We start from the raw sequence: 21,105 nt of genomic DNA on the forward strand, positions 1-21,105 counted from the left end.
CTTAAAAAAATAATTGTTTCATTCGAAGGTAAAGGCGTAGTGTAGTGGTTCTTCTACCTGGTTTAAGGAGCTAAAGGTTGTAGGGTAGTGGTTACCGTTCAGGATTGTCAATCTGATGGTCGTAGGTTCAAACCCTTCCGCTGGCAGAAAATTTTCGTAAGTTTTAGACATATCCCATTGTGTTCATTGTCCACGCCGTGTGAATCGGAATGATTCAGTTTGGAATTAACGATGGGGGGAGGGGAAATATTGAATTACAAAATCTCCATTTCAACGAACCGAGAAGCGGAGAAAAATTGAATAATTCTTATAAATATTAAAAATTACGTTCATTTTTTTAGTGGTGTAATCGCAGGTAAAATCAAAGATCTTACATGGAAGATTTTAATTTGCTCTGAACTCAGCCAAAAGGCATTTCGCACCGATCTAATATATTCTCCAATACATTTCAAAATGTTATTGAATGTTTCATGTCGATAATTTGACCAATGCATCCTTTCTTGACGCTCAGACGGTATTTTCTGCAACTACCTCTTCTCTCCAGTTCCTTCTCCTTCTTCTCTCCCCTCTTTCCGTTCTGCTTTTATCTCATATCGCCTTCCCTACTTTTCTCGCATCTTATCTCCATCCCACTCTTCTCCACTCGTCTTATCTCCTTTCCTGTCTTAGATTTTCGACTCCACTGCACTATTCTCTCTTTTTTCGTTCTTCTCTTTTTCTCTCCTTTACTCTACTCTCCACTTCCCTCTTCTCGTCTCCTCCTCTCCTCTCCTCTCCTCTCGTTTTCCTTCTCTTTTCTCTTCTTCGTTCTTTTTTCCTCATCTCTCCTCGAATCTTTTTCCATTCTCCTCACTACATCTCCTCTCCTCGTCTATCCTTTCTTTCTTCTCTCCTCTACTTTTCCTCTTCTCCTTTCGCTTTCTCTTTCTCCTCTCCTTTGTGACCTTTCGTTTCCTCTCACCTCTTTTCCTTACTGTAGACTCATCAGCGATGAAATACTAGAAAACCTATTTTTTTTCTTTCAGAAAGAATTTTGTCATTTGCGATATAATAGTGATATTTTTAATAATTTTATACAATAATACTTGTTTATATTTCTTTCGCGTGTTTTATAAATATCTATTGTGCATGTGGCAACCCTGAAATTGAGCCTAACTCTGCACGCAACCCACCAACGGCTTGTGTAAATTGGGTTGCCTAGTTTAAAATGTCGTTGTCCTAAAACTTTTGAGAGACACTGTACCTCAGTACTGTTCGATTGATTTTAAGTATTTAAGAATAAAAATAACACCATAAATTTAGAGAATAAATAAATTAAATCAAATAAATAAATTACGCAGATGAATTGAGCCTAAAGTCAGGAATAATTAAAAGTTGAGTTAAAATACCTACTAATTTAGACTAGGCAGGCTTAAGTACGTATTAGTTTTGAAGAACTGTTTGTTTTGATTGTCTAAGCAACATGAAAATCATTGCGATTTTAGTTATTTTAAACGGATTTCTTCCATACGTAAAAGCTTCTAATTTTATTTATCTGTTGAACAAGTCCTTTGACTATCCTTATATTATAATTACAAGTTTATTATTAACAATATTTATTATTAGTATTTTTATAATTCTCATAATTTGTTACTGTCAATGTGAACGCAAGAAATATATTATTTATGACCATGAGTGTACCAACGAATTACCGTTAAGCAAACTTAATAATGATTCACCATCCATTGACCAGATTTACGATGATGTTGCACCGATGGTTGAAGTGGTACCATTGAAAACGAGTCACCTGCCAATTCCCCCACCCCTTCCTCCGTCCATTATTATTCAACCTAGGGTACAACAAGAAGTTCAAGAATTATCCAGAAATATTTTAGTCACCAAAGACGACATTTTAGATTTGCCGAAGAATATTGTATCTGTTAAAAATAGAGTTCAGGAATTTTGCCGTAAGCAAGGGTCTAAATTTTGTTCAAAACAGCCGCAAAATGGAAAGTGAATTGCCTATTTCACTCTTTGTTCAGCCAGTTGTGAATGTTATTTGTAAATCAGTCAACAGCAAAAGTCGAGAAAGTTTCAGATGTCACTTTAAAAGCGGAAAGTAAGCCAAATTCTCAGGTTTCCGAACCTGTTGTATCTTTCACAAATCATATTTTTTACGACTACACGTTCGCCTAGAATTTTTTTTATATTCATTACGATTCAAATTTTAAGTATAATTTATTTTTTAGGTTTGAGTATACTTTATGCAAGGTTTATTAGTCATTTATTTTGCTAGCATCTTCCCAAGTCTTATTATTGTACGACCACGGAAGTGTTCAAGTAAACACGCTGTCGCAAGCGCGACGATCTTTTCTCTCTTTCCATCCCGCCTATGACGTAATTTTAAAAGTCCTTGACTTCATTTAGATTCTCGCAGCTCTTACTAAACCTTGTTTGTGGTAATTTAAAGTTTTGTAAACATTAACACGTCATGCTGCTAGTCAGCGAATCATCGCGTTGCATTTTCCTTCTCCGCACGTTGTAAGCTTGCCGTCCAGGCAGCAGACTCTTTTGCCCGTTGCCCGAAGCAACGATTTTCCCCCCTCCACCTCTCCGACGGCACCCGAACGGTTCCCGAAGATGTCGCCCGAACACGACGGCAGCGAGCCTCCGAGATCTCTTGCTGTCGATGTAGAGAAATTAGTTCAGTCCTTCCAAGCGACCACGAAAATGCAACTTTGCAGGAACTTTGTCAGCGAATTCCTTTTTCCGAACTGTAGCTCTCCCGAGTACTTTGAGCACGTTGGAAGCTCAGAAACACTTAACATGGAATTACAACGAACCAGTGGCGTTCGCTCATTAAAATTTTCAGGGTACCAGTTTAGTTACGCATATAGCCATCAGAATTGGATTTTCACGATAGAATTTCATATTAACATTGTTAGGGATATTTTGTTCTACATAAATAACTTTTGCCATAAAACGTCGCATTTATGCACTTCAGAGTAATCACGACCAATAATTTTACAAAGGAACAACAAGACGAATTTTTTTGCGTTTTTCTCGCAAAATTTTCCCGTTTTTCATAGAGATATTTATAGTCAGTAAAATTACAAATAAATTACCTCGTGAGTAGTATAAAAGTATATAGGATGAGGACACTTATAGCTCATATGATTAAACAGCCCGATTTGCCCACACTTAAAATTATGCCAAGATGCCTATAAGCCTCAATTCTTCAAGTGTGATATGCTCCTAATCCTAAAAATTTTGAATCCTAGTGTAGAAAAGAAGAACCCCCTCAGACAGATTTGCCCACACTTAAAATTATGTCAAGTACCCATATGATTTTATTGTTTATAGTGTGTTATTCTGTCAAAATCCCAAGAATCTTGAATTCTAGTGTAGAAATGAAGAACCCCCCTCAGACAGATTTGCATATGTGTGTAAAAGCTGCATCTGCCAGATTGTTGTCCATAAACTTGTCAAAAATATGCCCCCCCTTGATTTTGTTTTGGCTACACTTAAAACTAAGGCAAAAAGCTTATATTCCCATGCTCTGCAACTTACAGATCAGTACAATGTTTCATGTTCTTTCTAATCTTTGATCAGTTTCATGTCCCGGCCAGCAATAAATTATGCATGCCTGGGAGATTTTATATGCTAGCATGCAAGAGATATAATCTACACAGCTAAAAGGGGAAATTATTGTGCATGTATGGGCTTTCATGCCATTGACTCCAATTCTGTATTAGCCTCTTGCATGTTGCATGCCTGAATCCAATTCAGGTTTTGCCTTGTTCTGTTAATATATACACGAGTCAGATATTGAGAATATTTATTGCACAGTTAAAATCCAATTTTGACTGTATTTAGCTGATATATAGCTTATAATTCCTGGGTTTGAGGCCTGGTAAAATGTGAGGTCTCCTCTGATGGCAAAGTGTTAATATTGTTGCCTTGTAAACAAGAGCTCTGGGTTTGAGCCCTGGTAAAATGTGAGGTCTCCTCTGATGGCAAAGTGTTAATATTGTTGCCTTGTAAACAAGAGCTCTGGGTTTGAGTCCTGATAAAATATGTAAGATTGAAATACATGTGGCAAAATAATATCTCCACACGTGAGATTTTGAGAATATTTACTGCTAGCTGATATACAGCTGAGGTTTGAAACCTGGTAAAGTGTGTTGTACAACAGCATAAAAGAGCAAAACTATTTTATGTTGGGGATCATCAGAGCCTAGTTATTGCTGTTGTTTGGGTATAAAAGCACCAGCTCAGCCACTAGCTGCTGTTATAATTGTTTTGACATATTATCCATAGTTCTGTTTTTTGGACCAAGAAATTTTATATAAACAAACAACAAAAATGCCAAATCAAAAATATTGCAATCAGTGTAATAAAAATATATCTAGTTCTAATTGGTCTAGACACCGGCATATTTGTGACCCTAAGAAATGCAGAAAGGCTACAAAAATGTGTCCAAGATGCCATAAAATATTAAGCAAGGCTTATTACAAATGGCATAAGTGTATTTGTTATGAACAGTCATCAACATTGCCCCCACAACCATCTACATCTGGTCTGAAAAGGAAGCATGAAACACCTGTTAATGCTGGACCGGCAAAGCAGCCACGCTATGCACCACCTATCCATAGCAGTTTTAATGGCCAACTTAGGGATTACCGGTTTGTATCAGAGCCAAGATGTGACATTAAGAATTTTTTGAACAGTATAAATTCTGATGTGCAGGCAATTCTAAATGCACAAAATGGCTCTTATAAGCTGTCCCTCAAATTGTTTACACAATATAAGAAGCCAAATGGCACAAAATTTACACAGCCCCACATAACAGAAACTGTAGCTGTATATTCAAATGCAAATTCAGACAAAATAATAAGCAGTTTGATAGATCAATTGAATATTAAACACTCTGAATTTGCTGGAAAAGAGTCTGGATGGAGCCTATGCGGGTCTCCACACAAGCTCTATGTTAATATTTCTGAATTCAGCCCATTACAAGGATCTACATATTTGCCATTACCTGCCAATATTAAAAACAAACAAGCCGTGGTTAATATAAAAAATAATGATGAGAAATGCTTTTTGTGGTGTATTTTAGCTGCTTTGTATCCAGTTTCAAGGCATCCTGAGCGAATAAGTTATTATAAACAACATGAAAATGATTTTGATGAAGCAATGGAGGGTTTAGAATATCCAATGTCTGTTCAGAATATTGATAAATTTGAAAAAAAGGCCAGGAATATCAATGGTAAACAATTATCTATTAATGTATTTATTTGTTCTACTGGCCGTGGCAATTGCTTGATAGCACCTCTCAGAATCAGTACATTTGATGATGATTCTGCTGTTCCGATTGATCTGCTCTTAATTGAAGGGGATGATACACACCATTATACTCTGATACGCAGTCTTGAAGCTTTAGTCAGAAAACAACTAGACAAATCCAATACAATATTCAAGTTGTGCAGAAGATGTTTAACTGTATTTGATGGTAAAAAAATAATAAATGGGGTTTGTGAAGTGAATGCAGAAATTGCTAAAAACAAGTTAATTGAGCATCTGAAATACTGTGGCAACCATAAACCTGTTCATATGGTGATGCGTAATCCAAGTGAAAATGCCAAATTCAAAAAATTTGAATTGAACACCCAGCATATATAGTCTGTGATTTTGAATCAAATCTCAAACCTCTTGCATTCTGTAGCCCAGATCCTGAGGAATCTTCAATTACACCATACCAGTTACATGAACCTTCTAGTTTTTATTATGTTGTTGTACAGGATGGTGTTGTTAGTAAAGAATACTTATACATGGGACCAGATGCCATCAAAGAATTTGCACATAGAATAGAAAATGAGTGCCATGACATAGCATCTAATATCTTATTAAAATCAAATCCCATGTTGCCTTTAACAAAGGATCAGATTGAAGATTTCAACAATGCAGAAAAATGCCCGGTATGTGATTCTGAATTTTCAGATACAAATATCAAGGTGAAACACCATTCTCATACAGATGGTAAATTCTTAATGGCCCTGTGTAATAGCTGTAATATTAAGATCCAGAGACCAAAATTTGTCCCTATATTTTGCCATGGAGCATCCAATTATGATTTCCATCAACTGATCAGGTACGAGGGGTTTAACAAGCAGAATTTAAATATTTTAGCTGAAAATAATGAAAAATATATTGCTATTAGCAAAATAATTAAAGTTAATGGTGTTTCTATTCACTTAAGATTTCTTGATTCCTAGAGAATTCTGTCTGCTAGCCTGGCTACACTGGCCACTCAATTATCTGATGATCAATTCAAAATCACATGTGTTTTGTTTCCAAATCAGGACCTGAAATTAATTAGGCGGAAGGGTGTATATCCATATGATTATGTTACAGATTTTTCTAAATTTGATGAGTGTTCTCTGCCACCACAACAAGAGTTTTACAGCAAAATCAGAACATCTGGAATCACTGATGATGATTATCACCATGCCCAGTTGATGTGGAACAATTTAAAATGCCAGACATTTGGTGATTATCACAAGGCATATTTAAAACTTGATGTCACTCTCTTAGCTGATATACTTCAGGCATTTAGAAAATCTTCCATGCAAAATTATAAGCTGGATCCAAAGTATTTTTACAGTGCTCCGGGCCTAGCATGGTCTGCAATGTTTTTAAACACTAAAATGCAATTGGATCTGATCCAGGATCAAGATATGTATCTGTTCATGGAACAATCTATAAGAGGAGGCATGGTGCAATGTTCTCAGAGATATGCCAGAGCAAATAACAAATATATTCCTGATTATGATCCAGCACTGCCATCAAATTATATACTGTATGTAGATGCCAATAGCTTCTATGGTTATGCTATGATGAAAAAACTGCCATATGCAGGGCTTGAGTGGGTTGAAGATTTCAATATTGAAGATCTTAAGGATTTTGATGACAGTAACTATGGCCTGTTCTTAGAGGTTGATCTGACAATTCCTGATGATTTACACAACACATTTTCTGATCTGCCCCCAATTCCTGAGGTTGAGTGCTCACCTGGCTCTAAACAAAAGAAATTGATGATGACTCTAGAGCCAAAACAGGGTTATGTCTTATATTACAAGAACCTCCAGTTCCTAATAAATCATGATGTCCAAGTGACCAAAGTTGGAAAAGTTTTGAGGTTCAGGCACTCAAGATGGTTGAAACCATATATTGATACAAACACAGAGCTTCGAACATCTGCAATGAGCCAATTTGATAAGACCTTGTTTAAATTGATGGTCAATTCTGTGTATGGCAAAACAATAGAAAATGTCAGAAAATATACTGATGTTAAATTAATTACTGACCCCAGCCGGAGCAAAAAATTGATAGCAAAGCCCAACTTCAATTACAGAAGAATTTATGATGAAAATATGGCACTTTTCAACATGAAAAAAACAAAGATTAAGTTTGATAAGCCTATTTATGTAGGGGCTGTGATATTGGAATTAGCCAAATTACACATGTTAAAATTGTATTATAATGTGTTGAAGCCTTTTTATAAGGATCGTGTAAAACTGATGTACATGGACACTGATAGTTTTGTTCTTGATATTCAAACAGAAGATGTTTATCAAGATATAGCACAGCCTGAATTGTTTAAATATTTTGATACCACTGAACATTCAAAAATTAAACCCCACAACAAAAAGGTGCCTGGCAAGTTAAAAGATGAGACACTTGGTGATGTTATTGTGGCATTTGCTGGGTTAAGGGCCAAGATGTACAGTTTTGAAACATGTAGTGGCGCTGTTGCCAAAAAGGCCAAGGGCATTGGCAGAGTGACTGTAGACAAAGAGCTTGAATTTGAAGATTACAAAAATTGCCTCAAATTATGTAGCACAATCAGAACATCAGAATCCAGAATTCAGAGTGTGGATCACTTGTTGACTACAAATATTGTAAGAAAAGTGGCTCTGGATCCACATGATGATAAGAGATGCATTTTATCATGTTGCATACATACTCTACCATGGGGTCATTGTGATTTGAAAAGTGGTAATCAATGCCCAATTACAGAGCATGATTTGAAATAAATAAACATGTCTATGAACTTATTTGGGTTCAAAAAACAGGCTATCTTGGACCTGCCAACACCACAACCCTCTTCTGATATGATATCTAAACTAAGTGCTTTGTTAATTATTCATCTGAACAGCATACTTACAGATGTTGATTATGAAACAGGTAAAACATTGTACATATTTAACAATAATTTAAATCATTACCAATTACCTGTAGGTGGTCAATTGCAATTTATTACAACCCCTGAGGGTAATGTCAAGATTTCAGTAGGGAGAAATATTTATAGAATTAAGCACTCAAACATGATTTCTGGCACTGTATATACTGTTTCTGCTGCTGACTGCTTATATATTGAGGTCCCTGGATCCTATGACAAGCTTATACCTTTTTTTATAGAATTAAGAATTAGATATTCAATAATAAATAACCACTAAAACAAAAATGCCTAATGATATATTTGGCCATACAAGGCATGAAGATCACAGTGATGAGATTCTGATGCTTGATGTCAGTGTCAAAAAATTAAGAAGTGATTTGCAAGCTTTACAAACCACACTGAATGCCAGTCTTCAACTAGAAATTACAAATTTGCAATCACAATGCATGGACCCTCTTCTTAAAATTGACTCCAGTGATTTCCACTCTAAAGGAACAGATTCAATCACTCCAGATACCTAATCTGGACCCCTTGAACAATGCCATAGCCGAGGTTAAAGAAAAAATTGAGACACTTGAAAATTTTATGAACAACTTGCCATCTTCTGATGCTTTGAGTGCAATAACTCGGAGTGTTGCCAACATTAAGCTGCAACTTGAAACATATGAAGATTTTGGAAAAATTCAAAGTACCATAACCCAACTTGAGGGTAAAATAGCAGCAGTGCAAAGTGATTTGAGAAATGTACAAGAATCTCTAGAATCCCGATTGCCTGGTATTGTAGACACACTTGTCAGTGTCCAGCAACAGATCACAAAGCTTGAAAACCTCAACACTGAATCTGAGCTATCTCATTTTCATCACTTGATCGATGATATCCAAACAAAACTTGAAATTTTACAACAATCAACACCCACTCAGGCAGATATAGCCCTGCTCCAAAATGCTATGCAAAATGTGGCTGATGCTTCTGAATTAAATGATGTGAAATTGGCACTTGAATCTTTGCAAAATACTGTATCAAATCTGCCTACATCACAGGAACTTAAAAATATTAAGAGAGCAGTGAATCGCATATTGAAATCAGAAGATATCAAGAATATCCAGACAGAGATCAAACAACTTACTCAGACAGTGGTCACTCTACCAACTAATCAACATATTAATGAACTGCATGCCCTGTTTGAGGATATCAGAAGACAGGTCCATGATCTTACTGCTCAAAATTCAAAATTGGCAGTTGTTGAAAATTTGCAACAAATTGTAGCTAATATCAAGCAACAGCTAGGGACCATGGAATCCAATCAAGCAAATGCTCTGTCTGTTTTTGCCACCCAGCTTCAAGAGATTGTGCAACAATACAAGAAACTTGTTGTGGACATAAAAATCAAGCCAGGCCATGATGATGTTGTTAGGACCATCAATGAGCACCTTGAATCTGTAACAAGCAGATTGCTTACAGCAGAAAAAGAAATAACTGGCATAATCGAGAATCCTAAACGTACAGTAATTCTTGAATTGTACAGCATCCCCAACAAAGAATATGATTCACCATTTACACCAGGTGGCAAAATATATATGCTGTCCCTTGCACAATTTTATTACCAGTTTTTTGTTGGGGGCACACTGAGACCAATGAAGATCAAATATTGGCTACAACCACAGGCACACCACTACCCCACCTTATCAATAACAAATGCTGACAACAAACCAAAAATCACCAGTGTAGAGTTAGAGGATTTTACAGATCCCAATACATTAGAAACAGCCTATGCTGAAGATGATGGCTCTTTGGAATTTAAAATACAAATAGGGGACAAATTATATTTAGAAAATCCTGTAGTATCAGCTGCTGAACACCCCATAGTTGCAACATTCTTGTTTTCATATTATGTCTAGAGAAATTATTGTTGATGAATTACACAGACAAGCCAGGCATAATTTTAAGAGACTGCCAGTAGTCACAGAGGGCATAGATGATTTATGGCAGAGCGACTTGATTGAAATGGCAAGTGGACAGTTGAAAAACTTAGACAAAATCAACAAGGGCTACAAGTATCTACTCACTATCATAGATACATTTTCAAAATTTGCCTGGGCTGTGCCACTCAAATCCAAGACTGGGGCATGTGTTACAGAAGCCATCAGGACAATCATCAATCAGAGTGGAAGATCCCCGCGCTATTTGCAAACAGATAATGGCAAAGAATTTTATAATTCAGTGTTTCAACAATTTATTAAAAGCCAGGCAATAAAACATTACTCGAGTTACAGTGATCTCAAAGCCTCAATTGTAGAGAGATTCAACAAAACCCTAAAAAATCTTATGTATAAACAATTTACCCTCCAAGGTAATTATAAATGGATTAATATTCTTCCAGAACTTCTACATAAATATAACAACTCGGTCCATTCCACAATCAACATGAAACCCTTTGAAGTAACTTCATCTGATGAGCAAAAATTGATCAGGACTGTTTATTATCCTAGATACCAGCCAACAACAAGAAAGGCCAAATACAGGGTGGGTGATCAAGTAAGAATCAGCAAATATAAGCACTTATTCAAAAGAGGCTTTACAAGAAACTGGAGCACTGAATTATTTACAGTGGTTCAAGTTAAACCCGGGACCCTTAACACATATATAATAAAAGACCACCGAGGAGAAATTCTCAAAGGCCGGTTCTATGAAGAAGAACTCAACAAAACTAAACAGCCTGACACATATCTCATAGAAAAAATCATCCGCAGAAAAGGCAACAAGTTATTTGTCAAATGGCTAGGACTTCCAGAACACAGCTAGATCGATGCAGACAAAGTGATAATATGAGCACCTGGGATGTTATAAAATGGCTGCCAGAACCTGAACAGCAGGTTAAGAGAAATGGCAAGTTGCTGCCTGATAATATTAGATGTCTTATTGTTGGGCCATCAGCTTGTGGTAAAACTACACTAATGATTGATAATTTTTTATTGGCTCCGAACTGGTTAGACTGGAAAAACAGGCACTTGTATGTCTTCTCTAAGAGCTTGGAACAATTAAAATATCAGCAGCTGATGAAGCTATATGATGGACTGGATATTGCCACTTTTGAATCAGATGTTAAGCCACTTCATGAATGTCTCGATAATTCTGTTGTTGTGTTTGATAACATTATACTGGATAATCAAAACAAGGTTAGAAATTTCTTTACACAGGGCCGACACAAAAATATTGATTGCTTCTACCTGGCACAGACTTTTTCTAAAATACCGAAGCAGCTGATCCGAGACAACAGCAATTTTATATGTGTGTTTCATCAAGATCATACCAACCTCAAACACATACATGATGAATATGTAGGTGGGGACTTGAGCTACAATGATTTTTCCAAGTTTTGCAGTAGGTGCTGGAATCAAAACAGTTATGGGTTTGTCACAATTGATATGACAAGAAAACCCAATAGTGGCAAATACAGAAATAAAATCAACAATTTTCTAGACATTGAAACATATATAAATAACCATGAAAAGGCCAATCATTGATGATCTTAAATTAAGAGATTATCTTGTAAAAAGATTTAAGGGATGGAAATCAGAGAACCGAGGAATTTATGAACAACACAAACAAACAGAACAGCCTATTATTGATGCTGTTAGTGAATTAGGTAAAAATATCAAAACTGTTACAGAGCAAAATCAAAATTTGATCACAGAGCTTGTACCTCTAGCTGCAAGGAACATATTAGATTATCCAATCACCCCACTTTCTAGTATTCATACACCTAGTCCTGTTGCTCCTCGAAGAATTGAAGCTAGTCAGGATCCTATTGAATTGGGTCTTCTTGCTCAAAAATATTTAAGCACACCTAAAGACAACAAAGATGAGGTCTTTGGCTTATATGCTGACACAGAGCGTGATGGTAGCATCATACATACAATTGGCAATTTCAGAGTAACATTTATGGGAGATGATCTGATTGTATATTCAGAATCTCATCTTGGAGAAAAAGGTGGTTTTGTTAAATATCCTGGAACACCTGGACTGTGGGAACTGATGATTCGGAAAAGGCCTGGCAGCTATACAGATCAAGATTATGAGCATTACAAAGAAATATTAATAAAATCAGATGCTCTATACCAGAACAATGATCCCACACAAAAAAGAGTCAAGTCTAGCAGTGGAGCAAAATACAACAACTTAATCAAGCCCATATGGTCACAGATCAAGACTGGCAGTGGAATCAAACAATACAACACCCTGCCTAAAGAATTTGTCTGGGTTGATGATGTCAGGAAACTTGTAGATAGGTTATTGGTGATAGCTGGGGAGGAAAATGCTGGCAACCACAACTTTTACAATGAAAAGGTTGGAATTATGGACATGATAAGCACAAAATTGTCTAATTTTATAGTGAATGACACTAAGGGGATTGGATATCTTATAAAAATTATTAATACTCTACCACCTAAATTTTGGAATATTTCTGAGGGCCGGGGACTGGTTAATGACATTATAAACAAGCTGCCATTTGAACTACACATTCCAGGCTATCAGTATTGTGGTCCAGGCACAAAATTGGAGCATAGATTAAACAGAGATGATCCTGGTGTTAATCCCCTAGATGCTGCTTGCAGAGACCATGACATAGCATACAACACACATACTGATCTTGACAAGAGACATGTTGCAGACAAGAAATTAGAAGAGGCTGCATTTGGTAGATTTGTAAGCAAAGATGCTTCTTTAAGTGAAAAAATAGCAGCATTGGGGACCACCATAGCTATGAACACCAAACAAAAACTGGGGTGGGGGTTGTGAATATATATATAATAAACCTAGGATGAAGGCCAAGGGTGTTATGTATCAAATACCTTATGCAGGTCTTAAATCTCTTAAAACTATTGATAGCCTTTTAACCAAAAAGCAGCGCAAGAAGAAAAGCTCTTGTATTGCCAAGGGCCATGGTATGAAATTGTTTCTTAGTACCCCCAATTAAAAAAATTACAAGAATCTAGAAAAAAATCACATGTGGGGGGTTTCATATTTACTATCCCGGCCATCTTAGCAGCACTTGGGGCTGTTGGGAGCTTGGCTGGGGGATCAGCTGCTATAGCAAAAACAGTAATAGATGCCAAGAAAAATAGGTCAGAATTAGATGAATTGAAGCGCCATAACCTGGCCATGGAGAAACAAGGCAAAGGTGTTAAGAGAGCCATGAATAAGTTTAAAAAAAAACAAGAGCCGCTTACAAACCAAGATATTGAAGCTTTAATCAAGCCACTGGGCATCAAAAATTTTAGAGGTGTGTACATGTCTGATTCTTTACCAGAACAACCACTCAACAAAGAGTGTGGCATTGTTAATTTGGATAAGTACAAAAATCAGGGCACTCACTGGATTTGTTATCTTAAATATTTAAAAGATGAGGCATTTGTGTTTGATTCATTTGGAGGTGTTCCACCTGAAAATTTAGTAAAATATCTAAAATCAGCTAATCTTTATTACAATAATGCCCGTGTTCAAAACTTCAAAGATGTTAATTGTGGACATTTGTGTTTATCTGTTCTTAGATATATGTCTCAAATAAATAAACCATCAATTGAAAATTTTCAAAAGGCCCTGTGGTATTTAAAACATCATGGGGGTATTCCATCTCACCAGCCAAAATTCAATATTGAAACTCAAATTACATGATGATATAGTGTATCCCAAAACAATAGGTCTCAGAGCATTTTGTGGCATGTACTTGATCCCTAATATTACACACCACAACAACAAAATTGCAGTTGGGGATCAAAAAATTGATCACTCCAGGGCAATATAATCTGTCCACTCTAAATGCTCAATTACCCAGAGGTATAGTATTAACTCAAAATTCTGTCACTCACAGAGTAGAGATTGTATCTGCTACAGAAACAGTGGATCTGGGTACTATAGGAGAGCTGTTAGGCTTTGAGAACAACACAAAACTTGAATCAGCCATCAAACACACTGCTATTAATATACCTAAATTCTTAGCCATAGAGACTCTGAATATTCACTGTAATGTGGCCGAGGGTATGATCACCAAATCAAATGGCATAGGCACTCACAAACAAACTGGCATCATTGCAACATTTAAACCTAATTCTGAATTTATGGAGCCAATCATCTACACTCCATCCCCAACATTATATTTTCCTGTGTGCCATAATAGAATAGATTATATTGAGTTGATGGTCACTAATGAAAAACAAGAACCAGTTGATTTTGCTGGAGCCACAACAACTGCTATCATAGAGATTAATATTTAAATAAAAATACATACAAAAAAAATGGAAAATATTGAGAGTTATGAGCTACAATCATTCCCCCCAAACAGGAGGACATTTGCAAATTTAAATCAACCCAACACAGAAATTGAGGTTGATCTTGATGTAGGGGATGGCTTTATACACCCCCACAGAGCAGATCTATACATCAAATTTGATGTTGTAAAGCTCGATGGAACAGATTATCCGGCAAATTCAAATATAAGATTGGTAGATAATTTTGTGCCGCATCTGTTCTCTGAAATTAAGATCAGAAAACATGGTGTTGTTATAAACAGAGTGGATTATCCCGGCATTACCTCCACAGCTTTGGCCACACTAAAATTATCCAAAACCGAGGCTTCTTACTACAAAATAAGTGGATTTGAGGCTGGTGATAAAATTATATCCAAGAGCCACACAGTGCTGTTCCCTATGCGCCTGTTGCCAGGATTCTTCTCAGATTACAAAGATATTATGTGGAAGGGTGGTTTAAGAATCACATTTAGAAGAGCTGCCAATGATAATAATGCTTTGATGAGGTACAGTACATTAAACTCTACAGGGGAAGCTCTGCCTAATACCCTACCTGATGAGGGCAAGTGCCTTATTCAGACTATGGAGCTAAGAATCCCGGTTGTTGAATATGAAGCCAGTTATGCTCTTAAATACAAAGCAGATATAATAAAAAATCCACAGATTCCTCTACAATTTTATACATATCAATGTGTACAGAAGCCTGCCGCTGGTACTTATTATGAGTTTGATGCTACAAATTAATTCTCCAGTATACAATATGACATGCCAGATTTTGTGGTGGTACTGTTTCAAACTGGAAGAAAGAATAATCAGGAAAAAGTTCAAGTAAATTTGATAACTGCAACATCAAGAACATATATCTTAAAAATGGCAGAAATTAGGTATTTCCTAGAGAAAATTATAATTTAGACATGTCCAAGGATGATTTCCTTAAATTATATGAAGCATTTACAGCATACAAAAGGGTCACTACTGGCAATACTGACATGTATTACACACCAGATGAATTCAAAGCACAGAGACCCATGTTTGTCATCAACACTTCAAAAAGGAAACAAGTTGTGGTTAATGACAGGGCAAACATTAAAATTATCTGTGAATTCCACGATACACTCCCTGATGACACCATATGTAGTGTTATTCTTATAGGTGAAAAATCATATGTTTATGATGTAAGAAATGAGAGAGTCACAGAACAATTCTAGAAGATTTTTGCATATTACCGGACCGGAAGTAAATATAAATGGGTGTGGGTGGGTGAGAGTGGCTTTTTGCCTTAATTTTAAGTGTAACCAAAACAATATCAAGAGGGGGGCATATTTTTGACAAGTTTATAGACAACAATCTGGCAGATGCAGCTTTTACACACATATGCAAATCTGTCTGAAGGGGGTTCTTCATTTCTACACTAGAATTCAAGATTCTTGGGATTTTGACAGAATAACACGCTATAAACAATAAAATCATATAGGTACTTGACATAATTTTAAGTGTGGGCAAATCTGTCTGAGTGGGGTTCTTCTTTTCTACACTAGGATTCAAAATTCTTAGGATTAAGAGCATATCACACTTGAAGAATTGGGGTTTTTAGGCATCTTGGCATAATTTTAAGTGTGGGCAAATCGGGCTGTTTAATCATATGAGCTCTTCTTTTCTACGCTATAAGTGTCCTCATCCTATATACTTTTATACTACCCTCGTGGTAAAATTACAAATGAACTTTCCAATATATAAATTTTTCATCCTCAAGGAGGGGGATATTGTGTCACGTGCCAGTTTCGATGAGACAATGAAAGTTGTAAGGAGGAATGGTTTCTCGAATCGACGAGAGATGGCAGCACGCTATATAAAGAGGAGCAAAGTAAATTATAAAAAACTTAGAGAGGAGAAGAGGGATTATATATATTATAGTAAATTGAGAAATATATAAGAGAAGAGTTCAAATACTATAAAATAAATAAATAGAATGTTGTATATAGCAAATTAAAATAATTAAGAATATGGCCGCATACGAAACGTTTAGGAAAGTTATTAAGTAAGCGAACGTATTCAGAAATCTAGCTCTTTTTACCTTTCTGACGAGGAGAACATCGTCAGTGTTTTGTTGTTTGTCCCCGGTGGCGCTGTGGTCAAATTAGACGCCCCGAAGCACTTTACGGTTGCGCTTCTTTTTAGTCGCACTGGGCCATTGGTAGCGCTTGTTATTAGCGATCCTGGTTATTCCCCTTTGGTCGTTAAATAGGAGGTGGCGCTATTGTCAGTTTAGTCGACCCTACTCTTTCTACAAGTATGGCTTGTATTGTTTGCCAAAGAAGCGGGGAAAGCGAGCGCATAAATAAGATTACGCTTTAAAAAAGGGAAGATAATAAATTAAAAGAAGAAAGGAAGAAGAAGCCTTTTCCATATTAGAAGAAAAAAAGAAGAAGCCTTTTCCATATTAAAAGAAGAAGAAGCCATTTCCATATTAGAAGAAAAGAAGAAGAAGCCTTTTCCATATTAAAACAAGAAAAAGAAGCCTTTCCCATATTAAAAGAAGAAGAAGAAGCCATTTCCATATTAGAAGAACAGAAGAAGAAGCCTTTTCCATATTAGAAGAAAAGAAGAAGAAGCCTTTTCGATTATCCATATATATATATTTCTCTGTATTTTGTATAGTTCTCAGAATATAGATCCGCATTTAACTATATCCTCTTGGCTATAAAACGCTTTTTTATTTGGAATTCTCGAATAAAGAACCTATCCCCCTGAGATTAAGATATCTGTAGCCGTGGTAAATAACATATAAGTACGTACCCACAAGGGGCGTAACACTTCGCAAGAAGAATACAGCGTCAAAAGCAAGCGCACTATTAGTGTTGCTGCTTTTCTTAAATAGTTGCAGGGGGAATTTTCTACTAGTCTATATCCTAGGAGCCTCAAGTGCAGGCCGCCTCTAGGCCAAACAAGCTCTGCCGCCCTCCATACCGTTTATCAAGATTGAAAAAAATCATTATTATCTTTATTATTCTTTTTACTATTAACGATATGCAGTATTAATTAAATTATAGTTACATACAAAGAATGTAACAAAGCGATATGACATAAATTATATAAATTACATTTTAACATTTACCTTGTTTTTCAGAGAAGACTTATTTTTACTTCATTTAAGTGATAGGACAGAACACACACTGGGCTCATCAAGGCACTTTACTCACTTTATTCCTGATTACATATCTGTATATAAAAAACTATCTCCCTTAAGAAATATTCTTCGTTAACTTATAGTTACAATGCAACTACATTAAATCGATATTTAAGCTCGATACTCGAAAATCGAATCGACTTCCGCACTGGAATATAATAAAATATGATAAATAAAAAAGGCAATAATTAAAACTATTGGGTGTTGGATTGTGCAAGAAAGATATGAAGAAAATATCTCAACGACTGATAAATATGTATTGGGTCACTTTCCGGCTTTAGTAAGATTCAAGACAAGAAATATTTCAATTCTTACTTTAAAATGTTTTACTTAATCGTTCAGGATTGTAATTTCTAAATTCTGTATTGACAGAAAAGGGACCGGAATATATTACCCTTGGACTGTAAATAACAAACTACCCCGAACGCAGTATATTTACCAGAGAAAAAATATTATACTGTGAAAATACAATGATAAATTCAGAGGAAGAACATAACCACATAATTTGTAAAGTTGACAACCAGTGCCGGATCTACAGATTCTTACCGCAAAAAATTATTAACGGCCCCATTACTAACATGTTCTTGTGAAAGCAAATTTCGAATCTTTTGCTGTTATTCAGTTTCTCGTCACACACATATCGGGAAATATATGATTTGTTTTGATTTTTGTTATCAGCATGGCTTTTGGTTAATCGCGACGATGCGTATGAGTGATGGTAGGGCAAAATTTATGAGGGAAAACTCACAAAGAGCAAGTAGGCCGGGATACGAACACGGTACTCCTTGCGTATAGTAGCGTACTGTGCTAACCACTCTTCTATGAATGTCGGTATACTTCTCGAAAGCTGGGTAGAATTGTATTGTAATTCTCTTACTGAAGTTTTGCCGAATTAAATATACATTACACTTTTGTTAAGTCACTTTTAAGAGGTTTCTACACAACAAATGACCTGGCAGCACGGTTCTTAAAAGTCCAGGATGCCATAAATTCTTATTCTATTGGGTTCCGCTGCAGGACCGAAATTTTTTTCTCGCATAATTTAATTTCGGTACAAGTTGCGTATTGTTTTATTAAAGTAAGGTTCCTTCACCGTATTTAAATTGATCCGGAAATAGGTTCCTCGACCATATTTAAATTGACCTAGAAAAAAGGTTCCTGGACCGAATTAAAGTTCAGCGGAACAAAAGGTTCCTGGACCGTATTTAAATTGATCCGCAAAAAAAAAAAAAAAGGTCCTGAACGAAAAAAGTTCCTGGGCTGTATTCCATTACAGTCCAAAACGAAAAAGTTTGTGGACAGAATTCAAACTCAGACGGGAAAAAGGTTCCTGGACCGAATTTAAATTGGTCTGGATCGAATTGAAATTCTTTACAGATAAAAAAGGCTCTTTACGGTCCAGAACCCATTTACGCTTACCGTTTTCTCTCTTTTGGACCAGAATTGAATTTTTTTAAAAAATCCTGGTCCTTCCAACAACCTTGGCACTAAGGGTTCCAAGCGCATCATGAGGTAAGAACGTGTGCGGGAAACCTTGCTGTATTTACGCGTCGTCAATTTGACGAAGCTTTAGCTTCTGGTCGTTCTATAGATAATACGGAGAAATGGTTTGACACTGTACGCAATCACTTTCTGCTTCCAGCAAACGAGCGATCAGCTGAAGGGTGCCCCGGGGAAGCTCCACGCCCTCAAGTGTGACCTCACGAAGGAGGAGGACATCCTGGGGGTCTTCGAATGGATCAAGAAGAATCTAGGAGGTGTCGACGTCCTAGTCAATAATGCTGGGATAGTCAAGAATGGTATTCTAACAGGTACGTTTAGCAAAACAATTTTCCTATATTTACCGATGCAACACAAACGAAACAGGGGCCTCCCCGATGGCGCAGTGGTAGCGTCGTTGCCTTGTAATCAAGGGGTCCCGGGTTCGATACCCGGTGGAGACACAGATCTCTTAAACTGTAGGTCCAGTCCCGATTAGCCTTACTGTGCATAAAGTGGACTTAAAACACCGAATCAATAACGATGAAATTAACAAACGAAACAGGGTGTCGCCCTAAAACATTGACACATTTCCACAGCGTGTAGAGGACAAGAAGACAAGTAACCTTTTCAGCAACGTTTTACTCCTTAGGCTTCGTTTGGATGTTATGAACGCTCAACGACATACTCTGTATATATTCATTGATTGATTTTATACCGGGTGTTTCAGAAATTATTCAGGGGTTACAAACATTTATTAAAAGTAATGTATTGAACTTGCGTTAATGATACCAGTCCTGGACGATCCAGGAACGCAAACAGTTTATACGTGTATGTCTTGTTAATTGAGAGTTCATATCCCTGCCGCTAGGGCGACACTCAAATCGCCCACATCACTTACAGTGTTTTGTTCAATGTTTTGGTCCCCCAGATCACCAGACTTTACACCGGTTGACTTATTTTTGTCCGGTTTCATCAAGGACAGGGTATTCGTCCCACCGATGCCGCGTGATATCGCAGTCCTAAGGGAGCGTATCATCGCAGCGACAGACACCATCGACGCCCATGTTGATGCGAGTGTTGCAAGAAGTAGATCATCGTGTCGATGTGTGTCGTGCCACCCGTGCTGCATACATTGAACATATGTAGGTGTCAAGAAAACTGTTTGCGTTCCTCGTTCTAGACTGGTTTCATTGACGTAAGTTCAATACTTAACTTTTAATAAATGTTTGTAACCCCTGAATTATTTCTGAAACACCCGGTATAATGGGCACAACCAGCAAATAGCCTACTTTTGCCCATCACGGGAATTGTCCCTTAGCAAAACTGACGACAAGAAAATAGGTCCAGGAACCCATAAGTTCTAATGGGTTCTATTGGGTTCCGCTGTAGGACCGGAATCTTTTTTCTCGCACAATTTAAATTCGGTCCAAGTTGCGTATTGTTTCATTGAAAAAAGGTTCCTGGACCGAATTTAAATTGTTCCTGAAAACAGTGTCACTGGAACGTATTTAAATTGATGTGGGAGAAAAGGTTCCTGGACCGGATTGAAATTCTTCGGGGAAAAAAGGTTCCTGACCAAATTTGGAGGGAAGAACAACAAAATACCACTTTTGGAGGATATGTAATTTACGTGCCGCAATTGTGAAAAAATACTTAAATTACGGGTTTCCGAAATGTTGCGTAATTACGGAAAAAGTCGAACTTTGGCCCTTTGTCTCCGCTGCCCCCCAACGGTCCTTAACTTTCGGATGATGCTTTTAAGCTCATTCTTACGTTTAGAATTTAAATTGTTCAAAAATATGCAGTGGTTCAGCAGTTATAACCTTTTACCTTTAATTTATTCCGTAGTGCAAATGGGAAAACAAAGGGCTTTTTCAAACGGGGCTTTTTAATAATAGTAACAAGG

The 21,105-nt window shown here is 36.7% G+C and overlaps 1 protein-coding gene across 1 annotated transcript in view; it reads left to right on the plus strand.

The window, feature by feature from the left end:
- The window catches only part of LOC146002016 (farnesol dehydrogenase-like), a 60,430-nt gene that overhangs the window by 16,905 nt on the left and 22,420 nt on the right, over positions 1-21,105 (plus strand). The window contains exon 2 of the mRNA XM_083139724.1: positions 19,360-19,528. Coding sequence (XP_082995850.1) covers positions 19,360-19,528 — 169 coding nt within the window. The remainder of the gene's footprint in view (positions 1-19,359; positions 19,529-21,105) is intronic.

The sequence above is a fragment of the Lepisma saccharinum genome, chromosome 18 (assembly GCF_977018435.1).
Source record: "Lepisma saccharinum chromosome 18, izLepSacc3.1, whole genome shotgun sequence".
In the NCBI taxonomy this organism is placed as follows: Eukaryota; Metazoa; Arthropoda; class Insecta; order Zygentoma; family Lepismatidae; genus Lepisma; species Lepisma saccharinum.